We start from the raw sequence: 20,986 nt of genomic DNA, 5'->3' as shown, positions 1-20,986 counted from the left end.
AACATTATTATGGGTTCAGGGGTCAAATTGTACACTGCTGATCCCATCTGTGGGGACTTGCTTTAATCTGAAAGCAGTTTTGAGCTGATTGCGTTCCTCCTCATTTATTTTGCACACCACACAAGACTCCGAGGAGCATGATCTAGATTCAGAGCACAGAATATAGTGTCTTTTAACATCCAGAGCTATTTTTCAAATCGTTTTATAAATGACTGTTGTTCAACTCGACTCAGAAACCTATTGTAAAGGCAGATTCGAGCAATTTAAGAGGGCTGTTTGTCTCTCCATCAAATATAGATATATAATAACAGGAATAATAAGAAAAGACTTTTGCCGACCTTATAGTATTCATCATTAATCCCTCAATAATCGATAATCTATATTTTTCATTTGTTGATTTGTGTCTGATTTGTATCACTGGTGTATTAAACCAGCTAATTCATTGAGATAGATGCAACCTTTTTTACCTATCTGCCGTGGTACGATACTAACCTTAACCCATATTGACATAATTACGTATCATTTTGTATTATGTTGCATTGTTGCACACACAAAAAGAGTGACAAGAGTAAATAAAATTTGTTATCTCCACCTCTGCTTTGTGCATCCTTGTTTTGTATCATTTACTCACTAATCTCTCAATTACGTTGATCTATGTCAGTAAATTTCTTCTTCCGTCTTCATTTTAACACTTAAACGTTCTCCAATTTTGTATCATTATGTTTAGTTCAAGAGACCGGTGTTTTTTTTTTTTTGCATTATTTAGCTCATCACAAATCATGTATAATTCAAGTTAAATGAATTGGTAATTTATTCTGTTTCTGTAAATGGTGAGTTAAGGAGTTGTTGATCAGGATTCTGTATGAAGAACATAAGAAGGATTATAACTTTAAATTGTAATCTGTTTTGTCCGCTGATGGCTGCTAACAACACGGAGGAGCTAAAGTGGTACCGTTTCTGATTCACGCTAAAACACTAACACTATGGCTCCTTCATCTGTTTGCTGTGCAACAAAGCCGAGCACTGATGACAATGTGACTCTGCATCAAGATATTTTCAGCTTGACTGTGGCAAACATCAAAGGCAGAGGTCACGCTCAAGTGTCAGGCCCTCGGTATCAAAGAGTTATAACTTCTTTTTATATTAAAAATGTTGCGCTAACACATCCGAGGGTGGATTTTCCTTTTTTAAGTTCTGCAGTTCACTTGGCACCACATGTGTCATATTTTTGGTTACAGAGTTTAGAGGGAAGCTGTGCATCACTAAAAGACAAAAAGAAGCAGGAAATCAATTCATGGCACTTATTCACCCGCACTTTACTCCTCATGAGGTTTGACAGATGTGAAAAGCTGACAAAACGTTTCAATAGCACATCGTGAACAGTGTCATTTTCTCCTCAAATGTTAAGCAAAGAAACACATTTAATGGTGCAATACAGTTTTCCTCTGTATCGATTGGAGGTATTGACATGTGCTGAGGCTTCCTAAACCACCAACATTAGGTTGTGAAAAGTAAAAACTGTCAGCTAAGACAACAGTACATTGCTTGGAATTATTTTCTCTTTACTTTATCTTATCAATATACGTCCGTCTAAAAGTCCTTGGCATCACTGCATGACCTACCATAGCTTTGTCTCAGAATAAAAAAGAACTTTTTCTCCATATTAAAGTTTAACCTATCAGATCTTTGATTACATTCTGACGGAAATGGATGACGGCTACATTATTGACTCAATTTATTCGGCGTCATGAACAGTCACTATAATAATGCTATGTTTATTTATATAGCACCTTTCAATAGCAGACGTCACGCAGTGCCTCACAGCAAAAGAGAAAATAGCAAGTAAAAGACGAAAAACAGGTATGACACTCACTGCTAAAAAACAGGAGAAACACCACAAAACCTGAACAAAAGCAAGTTGGAACAAATGGGTCTTGAGCTGCTTTTGAAAGGTGTCCACGGTGTCCTCAGATCTTATGTCCAATGGGAGAGAGTTCCAAAGTTTAGAAGCAACAACCTCAAAAGCACAGTCTGCCTTTGTCTTGGGCCTGGAAGCGAGAGAACAACCAACAAAGCCCTGATCAGAGGGCCTCGGAGACCAGCGGCTGATGTGGGACTGCAGGAGCTCTTTAACAATGAAAAAGGACAAGGAAAAACACGGCCAACCATACTCCCTCTGCTTATCACTCCGATCCACTATTTAGAATTAAGCCACCGAAAATTGTAATTGTATACTTATCAGCGGCATTCATAGACGCTCCAACTCCTGATAAGCAGCTTATGACATCTGTTGTCAACTGTAGTTTGAGCTTAGTATGTATTAACAAGAAGCTACTTAGTCAACTAGACCACAGTGCACTTTTACATAACGGTATCCATGAACATACTGGGGAGGGTCCACTTATTGGGATCCCAGACTTAAGACCAGGAGGGACACGGCTAAATAGGTGGGGACCACCAGAAGAATCTGAAGAAATTGCACCTCTTTTATTAAGTATTTCAGAATCACGAAGCCACCTTGATATTGCAAAAAGGTACATAAGTGCAACTGAAAGGCACAATGCAGTTTCTGTCTGTCAGACATTGATTAAACAGTCAAATCAGCTACACCAATCCTTGTCTGTGCTGCCATAACAATGCATTCCTAAGTGAAACCAATTTGAATATCCACCAAATAACAGGTTGCTATAATGATAAAGTAACAACAAAACAATCTTGACTCGTTCTTTTTATGTCTACCTGCGAGGCCGTTGCTCGTTGTGTGTTCGAGCAACAGAAGGGGCAATGAGCCAAAGCAGAATGCTTCTCTCTCAAACTAGCTGACCCAGGTTTTAATTAGGGGTGTGTATCATGATTTATAATAGCACTATTGTACTCATGTCACACAAACACAACACGCTAAAAATTGGATTCAGATAATTAGCAAATGCTATCAACTTGCTACCACACAAGTCGCTATCATCACGGAGCAAGTCCCATCAATGACAGGACAGATGTTCGTCGTGACAACGGGCACCAACTGTGTCTATGACAGCTCCAACACACTGATTTGGAAACTACCCGGGTGCTCTTCCTTTGTTTGTTTTTCTTGCAGAACTCCCTTCTTTTTTTCTTCTGAATTTCACTATCACAGTGTGTGTAAAAATGCTCCGTTATAATACGAGCAATCAATTATTTCCACCACTAAAAACCATGCAGACAGTAAAGGCTGAAGCCAATAATGTTTTATTATAATCAATGAAGCAATAAAATAACTAAACTTACCTGTCCGTATTTATTATAAAGGGGATGACAATACAATTAAAATGGTCAATAAATAAGACCTGAAATTGACTCAACCTCTGCTGGTGAGGAAAACCCATCGGCACCCCGACCCACCGCAACGTAACCATAAAGACGTAACTGCCGTCAAATGAATAACAACCCTTAGTGGACACCGTTATGTAATGTTAGCGTCACAACATTACTTAAGAAGCCTAAAGTCAACATCTGCTTTTGGTTTCACATTGTTTGACCTCTGAACCACACACCGAAGCAACCACCCACCCTTTATGGACTTTTCTCCCCTGTAATACATTTATTGTCCCACGAAACCTTCAATAGTGGGAGCTCAACATACAAAGTCTCTTGCTCTGTGCATTGAGTGCAGCGATTGGATGAGTGAAATAAGGTGGGCTGATATAGATGTTTTTTGTGATTTTATATCGTCTAATTAGAAACACATAATTCAATAAAAAAACTATTATTTTTTGGGGGAATATACACATTCGGTTTCAGTATAATTTCCTGTTATTCTTTTCCTCTAGAAGAAATCTTCTTAAAATTCTTATCATGTCCACTGTCAATCGGTGGTGGCTTAAAAAAATAAATAAGTTCTCTAAAAAGTAGACAGAAATTATTTTAAAAGCAATCTTTCAAAGGTACAAATCTGCTAAACCTCTCTGACAATTTTTTTTTTTTTTTGGGGGGGGGGGGGGGGGGAAGAGAGAGAGAAATAGTACCCTTTTTACCCTGTTCCCAAGAGTACACACATGCAATTACTTGAAATACTGCGAAATATCCATGAAAAACACACCACCGTGGATGAAACAAAGCCAAAGGATAAAATTGCTCGAAAAAAAACCTACAAAAAAAAATTTACTGAGCCAGAGGGATTCAACTCACATTATGTTGACTGGCATGAATATTTATCATGAGGAGAATGCAGGACTTGTGTATATTTGCTTACTAAATATAAACTCAACCTAATTGCATTTATTCTTAACTTCAGGACATTTTTGTATCTGAACACCCATCATGCTGCATGAAGACGCTACAAAGAACACAGTCAAGTATATAAAGACTTCATCACGACTGAAGACGTGTTTTCATTCATATCGGTACACTGGCATCATCCGACATAATGATGAAGGAGGAGAGTGGTGCTTTGAACACCATGAACCTCACACTACCCCTGGCTCTTTTCAGGGGGAGGTGACTATTGCTTGGCTTGTCAGCCTCCGATCCTGCCAAGCTCTCGACAGACCAAAGGTATGGACGGTTCACAAACAGAATGTTTAAATCCGGCCAGCATCAAAGGCCTGAATAGGAAATCACAATCAACTGGAGAGAATGTCAATGAACTGCATAATCCACAGGAGAAGATAGCATTAGAAGGCTCTGAACGAGTCGAGGCTTTAGTTTAAGTACGTTTCGCTCCATTCTTTTTGCATTTTAATATCTTTTCTATTTTATTTGCACGACATGAAATCTCATAAAATCCAGATAATGGAGAATAAAAAAAAGAAAAAGAAAAGTAAAAGCAGCTCAGAGGTCAGGAAGCCACAGGCTTGTACAACAGACCTCCCATCAACCTAAGGAGAAAGACAAACTGGGACAAAAAAGAAACTATGATAACATAATTAATAAAAATACAACGGGACAATAAATCACATCAGGAAGCGCACAAAATAAACAGAGAAACTAACTAGCCAGTCACTAGACAACAATAAAAAAAGCTCAAATCCTCAATTAAATTAAAAAAATAAAACATTCAGTTTTTTTCTTCTTTATAGCAGGAGTACCGACTTGTGTTAGTGCCTTTCTCTATCAATTGAAGGACGTTAAAACAAAAAAAAAAAGCTCTTTATTTCTCAACACTTGTTGACGTCTACAAAACACTTGTTTTCAGAGTCAAACACTCAGTCAGTGAAATGATAGAAACTACAGAGTAGCACTGAGAGAGTGAACATGAGACCGTGAATCACTTTCAATAAATGTCTAACAGCGTTTGAAATGTATACTGGCTTTCACAACACAACACCGCCCGTTTCTCCTTCTTCTCTCTCTACTTCTCCTCTTTGTTGGATCAATTATTCATTTTGTCCTGTCAATATTTTTAACCTTGACAAAATCAAAATATAATGTGTCATCAGCAAACGGCATGAGCTTCCTAAAACGTGTTTGTTTGGTTTCAAATTTTGAGCAAATACAACTTCTGTTGCCTTTCTCCGTATCTCTCTCCCTCTCATCCTGTCTGTCAGCCGTCTGTCTCACGGCAGTGCCAAAGCCAATGTCACAATTAGTTTTGCTGCACTGTTCCATTTACATAAATGTGCACAATTATCTCCTCCCCGTCACATTAAACGCAGCTTCTTTGTCTTCACTTTGCATCCCCCGAACTAGTACAGCTGCAACATCAACATTTCAAAAAAATTGTTGAAGCCAACTTGCAATATTATCAGAATGGCGCACATATGTCGTCCTGCTGAAAACTGGAAAAAAAAAAAAAAAAAAAGAAGCAGTGTTGATCACAAATGGAGCAGGGTCAGTGGAGCAGCTTTTGTTGATCACAATGGCAATGCAGCCTCACACTTTAACTGCTACCATCTACAATGTTGACAGCTGCAAGAGGGTGTTGTGAGCACCTGGGTTTCTCCAGTATGAAATAGTCTATTGTGGCACGGAAACATCTTTCCTTTGAGGTCTTTGGCTATTACCATCTGTGCACAGTTAAGCCTGCATTGCATTGTGGTTTCATGTTGAAGGAAGATTGCAGCTACTGCTGTGCTGTCAACCAATGCGCGATCGTGTTGACACACTTTAAGCCTTTTTTTAACCATTCGACGTCCACTCCCCGGTCATATTATGCACCCATTCAAGAATAAATGCAAACAAAAAATAAAAAATCCAATCCGTATCGCGCTTGTGACACATTCAAAGCCCGCCCACAATTTTGCAATCCAATCAAATGCAAAGGATTTGATTTTAAAAATCCCTCTTCCAACTGTACACCACTCAAATATTAATAATTCATAATAAATAATTCCGTTTCACTGGTAATGCTTCACAGTACCGTGGATAAAGCTGCTCTATCTTCTGTTTCACCGGGACTTTAACCAGCTGGCTATCTACTTTGCTAATGAAAGGTTAACTACACGAGCTACTGTGCTACGTGTCTTTGCGAGATAAATGATGTTGTTCACTTTAATTCCGTTTCCTGTGTCTATTTATGTGCAGAGCCACTAGTTTTCCCGCTTTTACCGCCGCCGGGCTGCTAGGTGGCAGCAGAGTGTCCGAGTCTTGAAGGCAGGATCGTCCTAAAATACTCCGTTTGACGTATTCTCGCTGGTCGACTCCACACGGACGTTGACCCGGCTGTATTCTCTGTTGTACGACTCCTAAAGAAAGACTTTTCATTTTCGGCTGATGTTTAACTTTAATAGCTCCTCTGTGAACCGTGCCAGTTTGATGCCTGAACACTCCTGCGAGACACAGACCTCTTGTCTGCCTCCTCACCTCCTTCTCTTTCATTACGGGCACAACGCGGGGGATGATGAACCTACGAAGCCTCATCAAGAAGTTGACCCCCAACCTGAGCCTCAAACCTTGGGTTCATCGCCACAACACCTCCCGGCCCATGCCAATCATTTGTCCCCAGTGGAACCTCCATTCAGCCTCTCGTGCTTGACCCCCCATTTCTTCCCACCTCTGGACCCCTCTCATCCCTCTTTCACGGACTCTCATTCACCACCCCCCCACTCTGAGCTGTCCTTACCTCACCCAATAATTAACAGATTTGCATGCACAAGTGGTGCAATCTCTGTTAGTGCAGGTACTTCATATGAAATGCTGTCAGAATTTTCCCACCGAAAAAAAAAAAAAAAAAGGTTCTCTTTCATTTGAATCCAGCACACACCTCCCTTTAAAGTGTGTTTGTTAAATCATCACGGGCTAACAGCACAATATTTATCCACTCTCGTCATCCGTCACATAATCCCTCTTGGCCTCACATCACAGGATGGTGGTTACCTTATACTTCCCCCCAAAAAAAAAAATCAAAAAGTCTGCAGGCAGCAGAGTGTTGTCAGTCTCCTGAATAACCCCCCCCCACACCTTAAGATAAAGGAAACACTGACTGTGGAAACAAATTGAAACACATTGCCGTCTATCGTCACTGTCATATGACCGACACTAGCGCCGACTAGCTCTGTAGTCTAGACGGCTGTAATGCATAAAAGAGGCCGGTGGGAACCTACTGCCTCCTAGTTTAGTTGCTGCATCACCACACTCAATCGCCCTGCTATCTGCACGAGTGTGCGTTTTGGCTCGTCTGCCTCTGTGAGTCACGGGCGTGTGTGTGTGTGTGTGTGTGTTTGTCTTTTCTCTCTGCACGACACTGGCCTGACGTGGCATTTCTCTCAGGTAGTAGATTGAGGTTATGCACCTACTTCTGGGGACGTTGCGCTACGTTTGTCTGAGTCATATGCCTTTGTTTCACCGCGGCCGTCCATCCATTCCTCCCCCCCCAGTTGTGTTCCAGCCTCGACTTTTCACCAGACAGTAGAGTCAGGGTTGGGATTCTTCTTCCACTTGAGTTGACCTGTGAGCACAAGGGGTCAATAGAAGGCCATGTACCTCAGTTGGTCGTGTCATGGTGTTGGTCAGTCCATCCAACACAGCCGTGAGATTTAGCGTGTATTTAAAAGACCTCAAAGGATGTAAATGCCTCTCAATGGCACCGTTTAATAAGTAGACATATTGAAGCATTTTAATCCTGTAATACCTATATTTGTGAACTCAGACTGTGTTGCACCAACACGGATTCCTTTCTTAAACCCCATTAAATCACGGTTGAACCGTGAATCATGTTGCAACAAACGTTGGCTTTGAGTTAAGAAAGATGACAATTCAAACCTATCTTCAATCATCAGTTTAGTTTCTACTCTTAACAAAGAGATACATAAATGTTTTATGCTAGTTATTAAAACATGTATACATGTTACATAATCTATAAATGAGGCCAAATGGGCGGAGTTAACAAGCAATCTGAATAATTGTCAGAACAGTGTGAACATGCAGCCTCCTCCGTGTGGCTCAAATGTTAAATACAAAAAAAATTAAATGAATTCTGCTAATTTATTTGGCATTTTAAACCTATTTCAGCCAAACTATGATTAAAGGAATCATTGTTGGCGCAACCCAGCCCTAAACAAAGGAACTAAACATAATCTACAGATGTTTAGAAATGTGTTTGCAGCTGTATATTCAACCGGCACACAATCTCAGTCACACTCACCCTGGCTCGGCGGCGCCCCCCCCCCCCTTCAGTCTGGAGAAGGACGTCAGTCGTCAGCCCATCTCCAGTAGGCTGGGTTGCCAAAACAGATCAATCCTAAACCTCTTCCCCACTGCAGAACTTCCAGGACATGTTTTCTTGTTAAACAGCAGGACACAGGTATTAGCTCAGCTCACCACAGAGTTCTCCATTAATATTCTTTTTTTTTTTTTCTCTCAACAGAAATTCCTGCTTTCCTTTTTATATCAATACACTGCTGACTTATTGGGAACATAATTTAGCATCTTTCCAGGTTATCGATCGCAGCGGTTGAATGACATTTCTCTTCTTTCCTTCATTTTAGGGGTGACTGATTTTAGGGGTGACTGTGGCTAAGTGGAGAGCCTTTCAATCAGAGGGTCGGCGGTTCGATCCCCGGCTCCTACTCTACTAGTGTCAATGCGTCCTTGAGCAAGACACTTAACCCCAAAATTGCTCCCGTAGCTGCGTCTACGGTGTGGAGATAGATACTGAATTGTAAGTCGCTTTGGATAAAAGCGTCTGCTAAATGACCGTAATGTAATAGAATTTTAGAGCACTTTATCATGCTTGTAATTTGGTATGTTTTAAGTCACGTTTGTCGTGTGTTTGTCTGTTGGTCGGGACCAAGACGATGCACACGGTAGAATGTTAGTTAACAGTTAACAGAGACATTTTACTCCGAACCAAAGTGTTAAGAGTGACTGACGTTGCAGTCGTCACACCGTTAACAAAGCTAAAAATAAAGTAAGACGAATTCTGAAAAAAAATCCCCAAGAAGCAAACATGAAAAAGTACCCATAAACATAGAAAGACAAAGAATGTTTGGTTACATAAACATACTGCACACGGGGCTTCGGTTAAACTGTGGATTACATTGGATTACATATGGATGCAGTTACTTCCAGTATGCTATGTAAGACAACCTAAACAAAACATGTGTTAGGATTACTAACAAAGCATCATTAAGACTCATTCCCTAATGAATGACACGTTTCCATTTGGGCCAGTCAGTACAGTTTGTCAGCTTGTTTTGATCTTTTAATTCCTTCCGGGACCAATCAGTCGAGAACAGGCTGAACTGTGGAATGAAAGGCATCACATACCCTCCCTTTAAAATCAGGTTAGACATGTCAGCATAGCTGGCCCAATATTGTTGCAAATAAGCAGGTGCTTACGTAACTGTCATGTTGATTTACTCTCAATATAATTATTACGATTGTATATAAAAGTAGAACATATTCTATCTCGCTTATTTAGCACGTGACGTTTCTGTTTTGTTTTTGATTTTTTTTTTTTTTACCACTGCAGACAATTCCTAAGCTCAGGCTCATTGTATTTGAAGAGGAGATGGAGGATCATTCATGCCATCATGTCACCCTCACTCAGCATTCATTTTGACATGTCATAGCAGGACAAACACACAGGTGTGAGGAATTAAACATGGATGCATATGTTTTAGTTTCACCCTTGCATGGTGCATGCTGGCTCACTGGTATAGCCTCCTGGGGGGAGGTTCTCATAGGACTCCTCATGCATTGTCCACAAAAGGACCCCAACTCCCGCCCCAGGAGGACTTTCTTCCTGCATCTTAGGGATGGTAGGGGACACGGAATCTGACCGAGCAATGTTCAAAGCCTCCATTGCGGAGGCAGCTGCTTGGAGTTTGGCCAGAAGGTCATTGATTCCTGTCGTGGCAATAACCGAAGAATCCGCCTGTGCAGCCCCCCAGGGATGATTAAATTAAAAAAACAAAATACTGATTAAAAATAACAGATTGTTTTACCTGGTTAGTCTTTGTCCTTTTGTTCTCTCTCTGCCTTTGTAGATTGTTGTTCTGTCTGAGATTTTTTTCCTTTTTTTTTTTTACGAGGATGACTTTAAGCCCAACGCATCTTTTTTTTGTGTCCAAAAAAAAATATTGTTTTGAAAAAGATACAAATGACCTCATGTTCAGTTATGTCTACATGCCACATCTGAAAATTAGAAAAACAGGAACAGCCGTGACCTTCTGCATATTTTCACAACCAGGGCTTTTACAGCTCCGACTTTGCATTCATAAATAAAGTGACGTAAATAAGGTGACACGATGCATTAGTTTAGGTACGTGTGGTGATTTTCTGCAAGCTGGTGGATCTAAGCCACCCTGATGTGTTTATCTTTGTCAAATCGAAAGACAATCAAAAGCTTATAAGCAATTAAATAACGAGGCATCTTATTAATTAAAACAAAACTTCAAATGATAATGCCAGCCTCCTAATAACCTCTGAAATGTCTGTGTACCTGTACTGTGTGTGTGTGTGTGTGTATTTGTTTGCTTACCCTTAGCTGCCGTAATTGCTCCTCTACTTTTTGATATGTGGCTGTATTATTTGTAGCAATTTAACGGTGGCCCACTGACTTCCTAAAGTACTGATTCCGGAAGCAATCTGGATACTTGTCATCCTGTATCAGCTTGAAAGCCTCTGTGGGCATTAGAATTAAAAGGTGGCCGGTATTTATTTTTTTTTAACCCAGTTACATTTTTACTCATCCTAAGTGAGAGGATGGCAAAGTCATCAACACAGCTTGGGAACTCCATTATGTTTCGTAATGCATTTTTCTGCAAGAAATAAAAACAACATACTTCAGGCATTTTTCTTTTTTTCCCCCACTATGGGGAATTAATGACCCGTTCCCTTAACTTTTAAGAACCTATAACTTCTTGGAGCTATTTTCCGCCTTCTGTTTTAGAAACGAGAATGTTTTGGGATACACACAATAAACAAAAGGAGATGGCTGGCATAGTCATTTTAATGCATTGTTTTCAAAGCAATAAGTAGCACTAATATTGATTGTATTTCAGAGAGCGAACGAGACCGGCTCCCAACAGGTTGGCCAGCTCCCCGGGTCCCTGAAGGACACTCTGGTCTCACTCTTTTTGGTTCTCACCTGTAGTGCAGGTAAAGAACCCCCTCCCACCCCCGGAAGGTGGTGTGTGTGTGTGTGTGTGTGTGTGTGTGTGTGTGTGTGTGTGTGGGTGAGTTGTGGCCCTGCTAGTCTGAAGTGTTGCCCACTGAATCAATCAGTTTCTGAAATGTCCAAAAAACACGCATACAAAAAAGAAAATAAAAAGAAAATATCGAAAAACCTGTTAAGTTCAGGAGCAACAGGATCATGAAACCATCATGGGACCCATCCAATGACACACACACACACACACACACACGCACACACGCACGCACACGCCTCCCTACTCACCACTTCTGCAGACCTCCACAGCGTTAAAAAGCGTTGAGAACGTCGCTAGAGTTGTTTTTTTTCTTTCTCCATTCTGAGTAAATTTCAAAGAGTTAGTGGCATATAAGACACATTCTTTAAACGCAACACGCTCTATCAAAACTGCGAATTAAATGAATATGGTAAACAGTACCCTCCCTTGCTCGCATCTCATTAACTGACTCTCGTTGTAGCTATAGGTGAAGCTGCCTCTCTCTGCCATACTGAAGCAGGTGTCCAACATGGCGATCACTGGCAGCGGTTCTCTCGCGACTATTCTCTTTTTATTCATGTTTCAAGCGGCTCTTCTTAAAGGTAGGACTTTTCCCCATTCATTGTCTAAACGGAATACACACTTTCCTCTGAGATTTGCGTGGATGCGGATGGATGAGTGTCATTTTTTTTTTACATTTTTTTTTTTATTATCAGCAATTGTTTTTTACGTGGCAGTCAGTGCATTTGGATGCACGCTGTCTTTGAGCAAGTAAAGAAAAAAAAGCTAACTGTGCGTAAAGTTGAAATACAGACGAGAATGAGCAGATGTATGCGTCCGCGTGTACAAACAGGCGTTACAGATACGCTGTTTAGGAATACATCACTTTGGTCCGCTCACCATTATAAATCGCTTTGCCGCTACACAGCTGGCAACTCCAGCTCAGTTCTGTTGCGAAAAAAACCCCCAACAACCTCAAAATAGCGTGTTCTTTTGTCGCTGAGGAGGCATACAGAGATACATTTTGGCGTGCTCTAATGGCTGTTTGTTTGGTCTGTCCGCTCGCTTGGTTACTTTTGTGCCATATTGTTCCGAACGGAGCCCGGGCTGCTGTAAATCACAGAGAAAACAGCGGTGCGTTGAAGTGGAATATGCAGCAGCCCCATGCCAACGTGCGGTTTGAGGAAACGCTAAAGCAAACTCCATTCAGAACTCTGGTCATTTAATGGGACGCCACTGAGTGAGAGATTCACACAAATAAGAACGCAAACTCGAGACCTATTTGTAACACTGTGACGTTTTGACGAAATCGGCGATGCGGTGGCTCCCGACTCTGCAGTTATTTAGCAATTAATCTCAGTTTTTTTTCTAATCGTTCACTATCGGCTATCCCGCTGGAATCCGGGGGGTACCGTCGTACCAGCTGAACCGCGGGCGAAGCTGTTATAAAAGTTGTAATTCCAATAAAACAATAATTGCTCAGTGGTTTATATGCACGCCGAAGTGGAAAACACCTCGGAGTGGTCCAAACAATGGCTTCAGTGACCTCCTTACATGCATGCACTCGTGCTGGTAAACGAGAGGAGATTTATTTACCCGAGTTCCCAATCGGGTTCCTGGCTGTTGTTTTGTGTGTGAAATCGCGACTGTGTGTACGCAGTAGCATCATGCACGGAAACATCAAAGGTTCGTGCGGGTGTAGTAATGTGAATCGGATGCTTTTAAAAAGGGAGTTACAGATAAAGCTCGTGAGGGTAAAAAAACAAACAAACAAAACTGCGAGGTGAATTGTATAGCTTTTAAACGATTGGTGACGTTGTGAGTGATATCTGCGAGTTGGCGGGCTGCGGAACACACACACACACACACACACACACACACACACACACACACACACACACACACACACACACACACACGTTTTATTTACCCCGGACTGATGCAATGAAGTGTAGTGTTTGGCTACAATGTCAGTATGAAGTCCGTGTTCTCATAATAGAGACGCACAGTCGGTTTTGGGGAGGGAGGGGGTAATATGTTTATCTTTGCGCATTGATATGAAGATGTAGTGAAATACTAGTAGTCGGGGCAACGCACCCCCCCCCCCTCCTCCTCTACCGCACGCGCATGCTGTTCCAAACTAGAAACCCGTTCAAAGAGGTTACACGATTTATACATCTATGTTGTGACACTGCGGCTTTGTGGGGGGATATTGCGTGGTTCCTGTTTACATGACGTCAAGTCACTTCTGTCATGAATGGTTTCAAACATTAAAGTTACTCCGCGCAGACGCTGCTCTTCGTGAGAATAGCCCATAAACCTTTTTTTTTCTTTTTTTTTTCTGCTGAGTTCGAGCCTCTGATGCGGAGAGTGACGGCGAGGCAGATGTCGCCGTTTTGTCACATTGTGGATTATCCAACAGGCTTAATCCAATACGTTACATCCATGAAAATGGGTGCATGCTGCTAAATGTTTGGGTTTTTTTTTCATTTGGAGGAGACAGTTTGACAGACCCATAAGGCACGAGCTGAACAGGGTTCTGCTGATCTCTGGTCAGTGTGCACTACTGTACCTTCATGTTAAAGGACTCCACTGATTTCAAACAAAGCTCAGGCTTTCACAAAGCATATCAATTATTTACCTCCAACACATGCTGTAGGCTCATTGTGCTAAGCATTGGATTCAGCATTTTTTCCTCACTCAATAATAATAATAATAATAATAATAATAATAATAATAATAATAATAATAATAATAATAAATGGGAGGTTGGTGCTTTTTGGAGGGTAAGAATTGAAGAGAAGGCTGCATTAGTTAATTTCACCCCAACTATATAAGTTCCATTCTGGCACGCGGTCTCACCAAATCACACAAGTGCTCCGAATGAAATGGATTTATGAGGAAGCATTCACAGCTCACTGCGTTCCACTGCCGAGGCTTTTGTTTCAGATGAGGGAGTGGATACAGAGAGTGCCCTCGGAGACAACGTTCATCCTTTTTGGAAATAAGCGAAACATTTTATAGGATTTGTCTGTCATTGGTCCAAAGGTGCAGAATATATACAAATTTTATTTTTTATTAACTGACTCAAACGGGAAGTCCCATTTTACCACGAGTAAAGCTCACACAACCCTGTTCTATTCAAATATGTTGTAATTGAATTTGGTGATGTCATTCTTTCGTCAAAGATGAGGGGCTCCAACTGGGCGCTGAGGTGAACGCTTCTTCATTTTCAAAATAAGAAAGATAACTAAAATCAAATTTCACAGAGTTAATTAGAGACAGCCTTAAAACACATTGTCACCAAAGTACCAGTAAAAGCACACTGTATATATATGTGTGTGTGTGTGTGTGTGTGTGTGTGTGTGTGTGTGTGTGTATATATATATAGATACACGCACAGTGTGTCTTAATTAAGCCTGCACACAATCATATAATAGTGTGATTGCAGTCATTAATTTGGCTTCAACAAATGATTAGAGTTCCGATTGGTTGTGAACGGTATCTTCTTAATTTCACTGTTTTTTTAATGAACTCTTGATTTATAGATTTGTATGTTTTCATCACGTTTTGCTTATGAATCTGTGTTCTTAAACGGTGAAGGCGCTTTTTAAAGTTTAAGGTAATGACCTAGAAAACATGTATTTGTTAGAAAAAGAGAGAAGAAGCATCACACTACTGACTGAAATATATGTACCATGCATTATTACGTCATTTAGGAATATTTATCTTTGGTTCTGTACATGAGCATGAAGTAAGTCCAGTTGTAATGCAGATTATACGCTGAGAACACCAGGGGCTTGGTACTTTAAGAGGCGTTGCTGGAGAGCTTGCTGAGACTTGAACACTTGGTTGGGCAATCCTTCGGTTTTTAGTGAGAAGCATATCTGTTTTAATTTTTTTTTGTGTGAAGTTATGTAATGGTGAGACGGCGCAGGTGAGAGCAAGGTCCGCTAGTGTGTCGAGAGCGAGGGAGAGAGTATGTTGACATGACCGTGACAAAGTTAATAAATGTAGGTTTGGGTGACTTAAACATACGTTCTTTTCGATCTTGCTCGCTGCTTTTGATTCTTATCTCATGCTTCATGACGTTGCAGTGGATGAGAGCGTCCACTGTGTAGATCTGATGTTTGCCAGAGAATACCTACATGTTCCCCATTGATGGCATTCGGCAACGTTAGGCTGCTTGTTTTTCATGTTGCGCAAATAATCATGCTCTCTTCAGACGGTGGACAGGAGAAAAAGTAGATCCCTTTTTGGAACCCATTGCTCTTTAGGCGCTCCATGTGTTGAGTGAATCCACCTATTTGCTTCTGGCGTCGTTGTCACACCTCTGTTGATCGAGAGACAGCGTCTCATTTTAGCATAATGCAAAACTGAAAGCCTTATTTATTCTCTGTATGCTGGTGGTTAATGGCTTGAGTTCACCGTTTACTCTTTTATTTACTGCTACATTACTGATGATTGCTTGTATGTGTACATGCTAGCTGAAGGGTGCATGAACCGCCATCTTTACTGTCTCCTTCACCGTTCGACATTAATGACGGGGCAAGTGGGTCAGAAATCCACATTGAGCTGGGTCAATTTTTACGTGCCTCCTATACAGTTTGTTTGACTCATTAATGGTTATCAAACTAAAGATAATTAAATCTTTATTTAAGGAATTTAAATGCACCAAACTGCTCAATACAGTGTTTCGTTGGGATGATTCCAAACTGTATTAATATGGCGGATATCATGTCGACCACTCAATCAGAGAAAAGTCTTCTTTTTTTTTTTTTTATAAAAAAAAAAATAATAATAATCTCACAATGTCTTTGACGTGCACACACACGACGGATCTCAGACCTGATTGTTTACCACCACCCCTTCCACGTGAAAGCTCATTTAAGATTTGATCTCATGTGGCGTGCTTATCCCTTGTCACCCTCGAGCCTGTTGTTGTTGTTGTCTGTTCCTCAGATTCATCGCTGTGCTCAGAAAATGAATGATGGCCGCTGTGTGTTCAGTCTGCCATACTGTCAGTTTTCTTTTTAGTTTTTTTTTTTTTTTTTACACAAATTACAGTATTCAAGGAAGTCCCCATTTCATGGAGTCTTAAAGTTCCAAAATGAGAAGCTGAATCTTGATATTTAACTCGTTTTCATTTCACAAACATTCATTTTGTTTATCACTTATTGTATTGAGCTAGTTAGTCTCATGAATCAAGAATGACGCTCCCTCACAAGCAGAAGTTGAGATCTCTGCTGCACACGCAGCATTCCTACTCTTGTCGATGCCAGGCATTGAGAAATGTATCGTCTCGGTACCCAAACCTCAATAATCACCACGCTGCAAAATCTCTCACAGCAGGTGACGTTTGTTGTCCCGAAACCCATATCATTACAAATATCTGTCTCATTTCAAACACATTTGTTTAATACCATGTAAAGTATTGTTGCCAATATGGCTGCAGAGTTTCATTTCATCATTCGTAATGATCTGAAAAACAGTAGTAGTTCATTTATTTATTTATTTTACATTCAAATTGCCACATTTGTTATCGCTGCCAACCGGCGCTGACTCCGTGCAGCTTGGGTCACAAAGGAAGCCCGTCTCAGACTGGGTTGAACAGCAGCGTGGTTTTGGCTCGGAGTCAAGCTGGTAGGAGCCCCGGTGATGGAAAACAGGTGTGGAAATGGACTTGTTCTCCCTCTGTGCCCCCCCCAGCAGCCTCTCCAGCTGTAATGAAGAACAATGGCTTTATTCCTGAAGGGAGGGGACCCCAAGTGACCCCTCCTCCTCCTCCTCCCCCTCCCCCTCCTCTTCCCGCCCCAGCCAGTCTACAGTGACTCTGCTGGCAAGCCGACAGATGACTGGGCTGGGTCGCATCTGGCCTCTGTGCACTTAGTGTAATCAAACAGAGGAAAAAAGGTTTATGGCCTACTTGTTAGTGAGCCGCCGACTGATGGGGTGTCAAGTAAGCACCCTCCGATTCCAAATCTCTTGAGGGGGGGGGGGTAGCAATCTGCCGTTCTGAATGCAGCCTATAGGCCGAGGTATCGAATTTTGACTGCGCTGTACAATTTGACAATCTGGCTGTGAAAACAAGTGAAATGAGTCAAAATTGAACTGACGGTTGAATATTTATGATCGTATTTACATAATGTTGATGTACAAAAGGCTAGTGAGGTGAATGCAAATATTTTCCACTTGTAGGAGTCCAGCTGAGGCCTCTAAGCAAGTGCGTACTAACAAATAAATGCAGCCGAGTTTAAGAAGTGAGACTGAGATTCTGAGGAGGGCCAGCATGCGTTCGTTCAGGGATTCAAGTAAACACGTCGCGTACACTTTTTTTCACTTCCAGCTTTAGTGTACACAGAAAAAAAACCACTCAGTTAATTATCATTTTGAGGGGCACTTCAGTCATTTAACCAATCAAGATCTTTTTTTTTTTTTTTTTTTTTTATCAATATGGTTTTGAGCTACATCGACAGACTGTGCGAACAGTTGCACAATGTCTTTGTGGCTCTGGAAGAGAAGTCTGTCTTCAGGGTTTTTCTCAGCTCTGGCAGTGCAGATTTCTAATAAAAAGCCTGCGCTACAAACCGGAGGCCTGGAGTTTGAAAGACATCCGCCGCTTTTTGGAGCGTGACCCATTACCGGAGACTTACGGTGGACGTCCAGCAAACAGAAGGACGTGTGGCGCAAACCCCGAACGGTTGGGGTTTTGCTTCAAGCCGATGGGCGGAGCTTTGGTTTACCCCGTGACGGGTGACAAGCCTTTCTCCATTTTATGGCTAAACGGTACACATTGGATATGTTTCTGAAAACATTTGAGGCGACAAATAGGCAATGCGGTAACGTAATCTGGACAGTTATCGGATGTGGAAACCCCATCGGCATGTGTCGGTCTGTGCATGTTTTAACATCAGCCACTGTAGCTGCAGATAAAGATATGTTGGTGACCAGGATACAATTCCAGATCAGTTCAAACAAGTGAGTCCAATGTCTTTTTTTTCAATTGTGCTATAGGATGTTAGGACTCCCCCCCCCCCCCCCCCCCCCACACACACACACACACACACACGAACTGCAATATTTCAAACCTTTTTACTAAACAGTCAGTGCGGCTGTCGTCTTTGAGCAGCATCGACTTTTTCTTTTTTTCGAACAAACCGTGTCTTAGTCGTCACTCACCGCTCTTCCCTCCCGTCTCTGTGCGTTACAGCGCCGCCGCGGCTCAACTGTCGCCGTGAGAGGCTCGCGGCGATTGGCTGCGCTGCGTCATGCGTATTAAAAAACGCCATGATTGGGCCAAACGGGGGGGAAAGTCCAGACAGAGACGTTCCAGCCAGCTGACACCTCACTGTCTGTCCACTTATTGTATAGAGTCAGGTTAAATGGATCTTCTACGCTTGACGCTTCCAAGGTCTTTTCCCTTTTTGGCTTTCAATCTGACAGAATGATTCCATTATGTATTTCGTCTTAGGGTTGGAATTTAACATAATTTCTTGGTCGGGTTGGTCCGTCTGCACTTTTGGTCTCGAGCTTTTATGTTGTCAACTTCAGGCCAGATTGTCGTACGCTTTGGAATGGATTTGAATGACTACCGGAGGATGATTCTTTGTTTTGTTTTTTTGGTAACCACCAATCCTTCCTCTTGTGCTGCCTTTAGGACCCTCAAGTAGAGTGTTTTCACTCTACTTGATTTTTTTTATTTTTTTTTCATTCTCTCTCTCATAGAGAAACAATGGGGGGAGAAAAAAAACCCAACAACTGCCCTTTTTCATTGTGAAGCCCAAGGAGAAGCCCTGGTAACATCAGAGCGCAGCCTCCGGCAGGTGGATCTGCCCCACACCTCTGACACACGGAAGCAATCCTGACCAAACACTGACAACTGGAGCACTACACACACACACACACACACACACACACACACACACACACACACATCTGATCACAAGCCAAAAGAGAAAGAAAAGAGTAAAGATGTGACGACGGAAGCAAAAAAAAAAAAAAAAAAAAAAAAAAAATATATATATATATATATATATATATATATATATATGGTCATTTGCTGTGGCCCAATTATTTTCTCTTTTCCCCACAACATGGACCAGGTGTGAGCACATCCAGGCAAAGCTACTCAGGTGCAAGACAAAAAAACCCTAAACTGCAGGGCACACTGTTGGGCTCCAAATAGATGGATGATTCCTCTGTTTCAGGCAACGTTTCGATCTGTAAGGTCTTCCTGAGGCCTGACATGGTGTTACATGCTGGGTTTTTTTTTCTTATCAAAGGTGAATGTTCTGTTTACAGTACATGTAACACACTGCTCAGATCGGTACGAAACAGAACATTCTTGTGTGGTTACAGTGAGCAGTCTGTGTCAAAAACACAAACTTGTCCATAAGAAACATTTCTAAGGGTTAACTTCCACGCTGGGAAAAAAAACCCCATCTAAACATTTTGACCAGTACGGCTCACACAATGACAAAATAACTTTCCATTTTGGTGGCACCGGCAACTTTACTGACACAATAACTCTGTTTTGACGCATGAATGAAATGTTTTGGGTGAGTTGTTGCAGACTCTGTTGCAATAGACTTGTGATATCCCATGAAGCGGTTTCTGACAATTGCGCTGACAGTTTAGGGAATGTAAGGACCGTTTAAAAAAAAAAAAAAAAAAATGAGCCGACGCGATTGAGAATGACTGAAATGCTTGAGATGATAAAAGAACGCTTCAAATGAATACAGTCCTTGTATAAAATGACACATTTAAATGCATTGATTTCCTAACCCCTGTGGATTCTTCCCGCATTCATAGTGCCGCTGGCTGAATGCATGCTTGATTAAATTGTTGTGTATTTGTTGTTAACAATCTCCATGCCGTAAATTCTCTATACTGGCCTTTATTTACAGCATCGGCAGAGAGAACCAGGTCTTTAATTTCACCAAGGTTATATTAGAGCCTGGCCTTCACTCATCTTCCAACAACTCCCCCAGGTTTACCTGTTACTTTGATATATATTCAGTATAAAGCACATTTTTTGCTGCATTTACTCCATAAGTACATCAATTCAGGAATGTATTCGCACAGAATAATGTCCACTTTACTGTAAAGGTGCCGTCAGTAAAACTCTACGTTAAGATGTTTGACATTAACGTTTCGTTTAGTTGCATTGATGGTGGCTTAACGGCAAACAACAATAGCTAATGTGTCCGAGTAATACTATACATTTGGCTTTCATACCTTTTTTTTATACCTTTTCACAAGTTATCAGAGGCCAAAGTGAGTCTTACCACACAATGGCATATTTATATATACATACACACACACATAATTGACAAATCGCGGTCATGCCAAGGACACAGGAGTCGTTCTAACAGTAAAAAAAACAAAATGTGGAAGCCCTATAATCCGTGCTTGCGGTTGACTAATCTAATCTGCTGTCC

At 41.3% G+C, this 20,986-nt stretch overlaps 1 protein-coding gene across 4 annotated transcripts in view; it reads left to right on the top strand.

Moving 5' to 3' along the window:
• Positions 1-11,883: 11,883 nt before the first annotated feature.
• cadm1a (cell adhesion molecule 1a) overlaps positions 11,884-20,986 on the top strand; it is a 357,304-nt gene continuing 348,201 nt past the window's right edge. For 2 of the 4 annotated variants that reach the window (XM_068715641.1, XM_068715639.1), the window contains exon 1: positions 11,884-12,148. In XM_068715641.1, coding sequence (XP_068571742.1) covers positions 12,076-12,148 — 73 coding nt within the window. In that variant the 5' untranslated portion in view covers positions 11,884-12,075. The remainder of the gene's footprint in view (positions 12,149-20,986) is intronic. The other 2 variants (XM_068715642.1, XM_068715640.1) reach the window with 1 other exon arrangement.

Source organism: Cebidichthys violaceus, unplaced genomic scaffold, assembly GCF_023349555.1.
Source record: "Cebidichthys violaceus isolate CVI_PGR_0920_01 unplaced genomic scaffold, fCebVio1.0.p SCAF_20, whole genome shotgun sequence".
NCBI lineage: Eukaryota > Metazoa > Chordata > Actinopteri > Perciformes > Stichaeidae > Cebidichthys > Cebidichthys violaceus.
The sequence above is the reverse complement of the archived record's forward strand: the minus strand, read 5'-3'. Positions and strand labels throughout refer to the sequence as shown.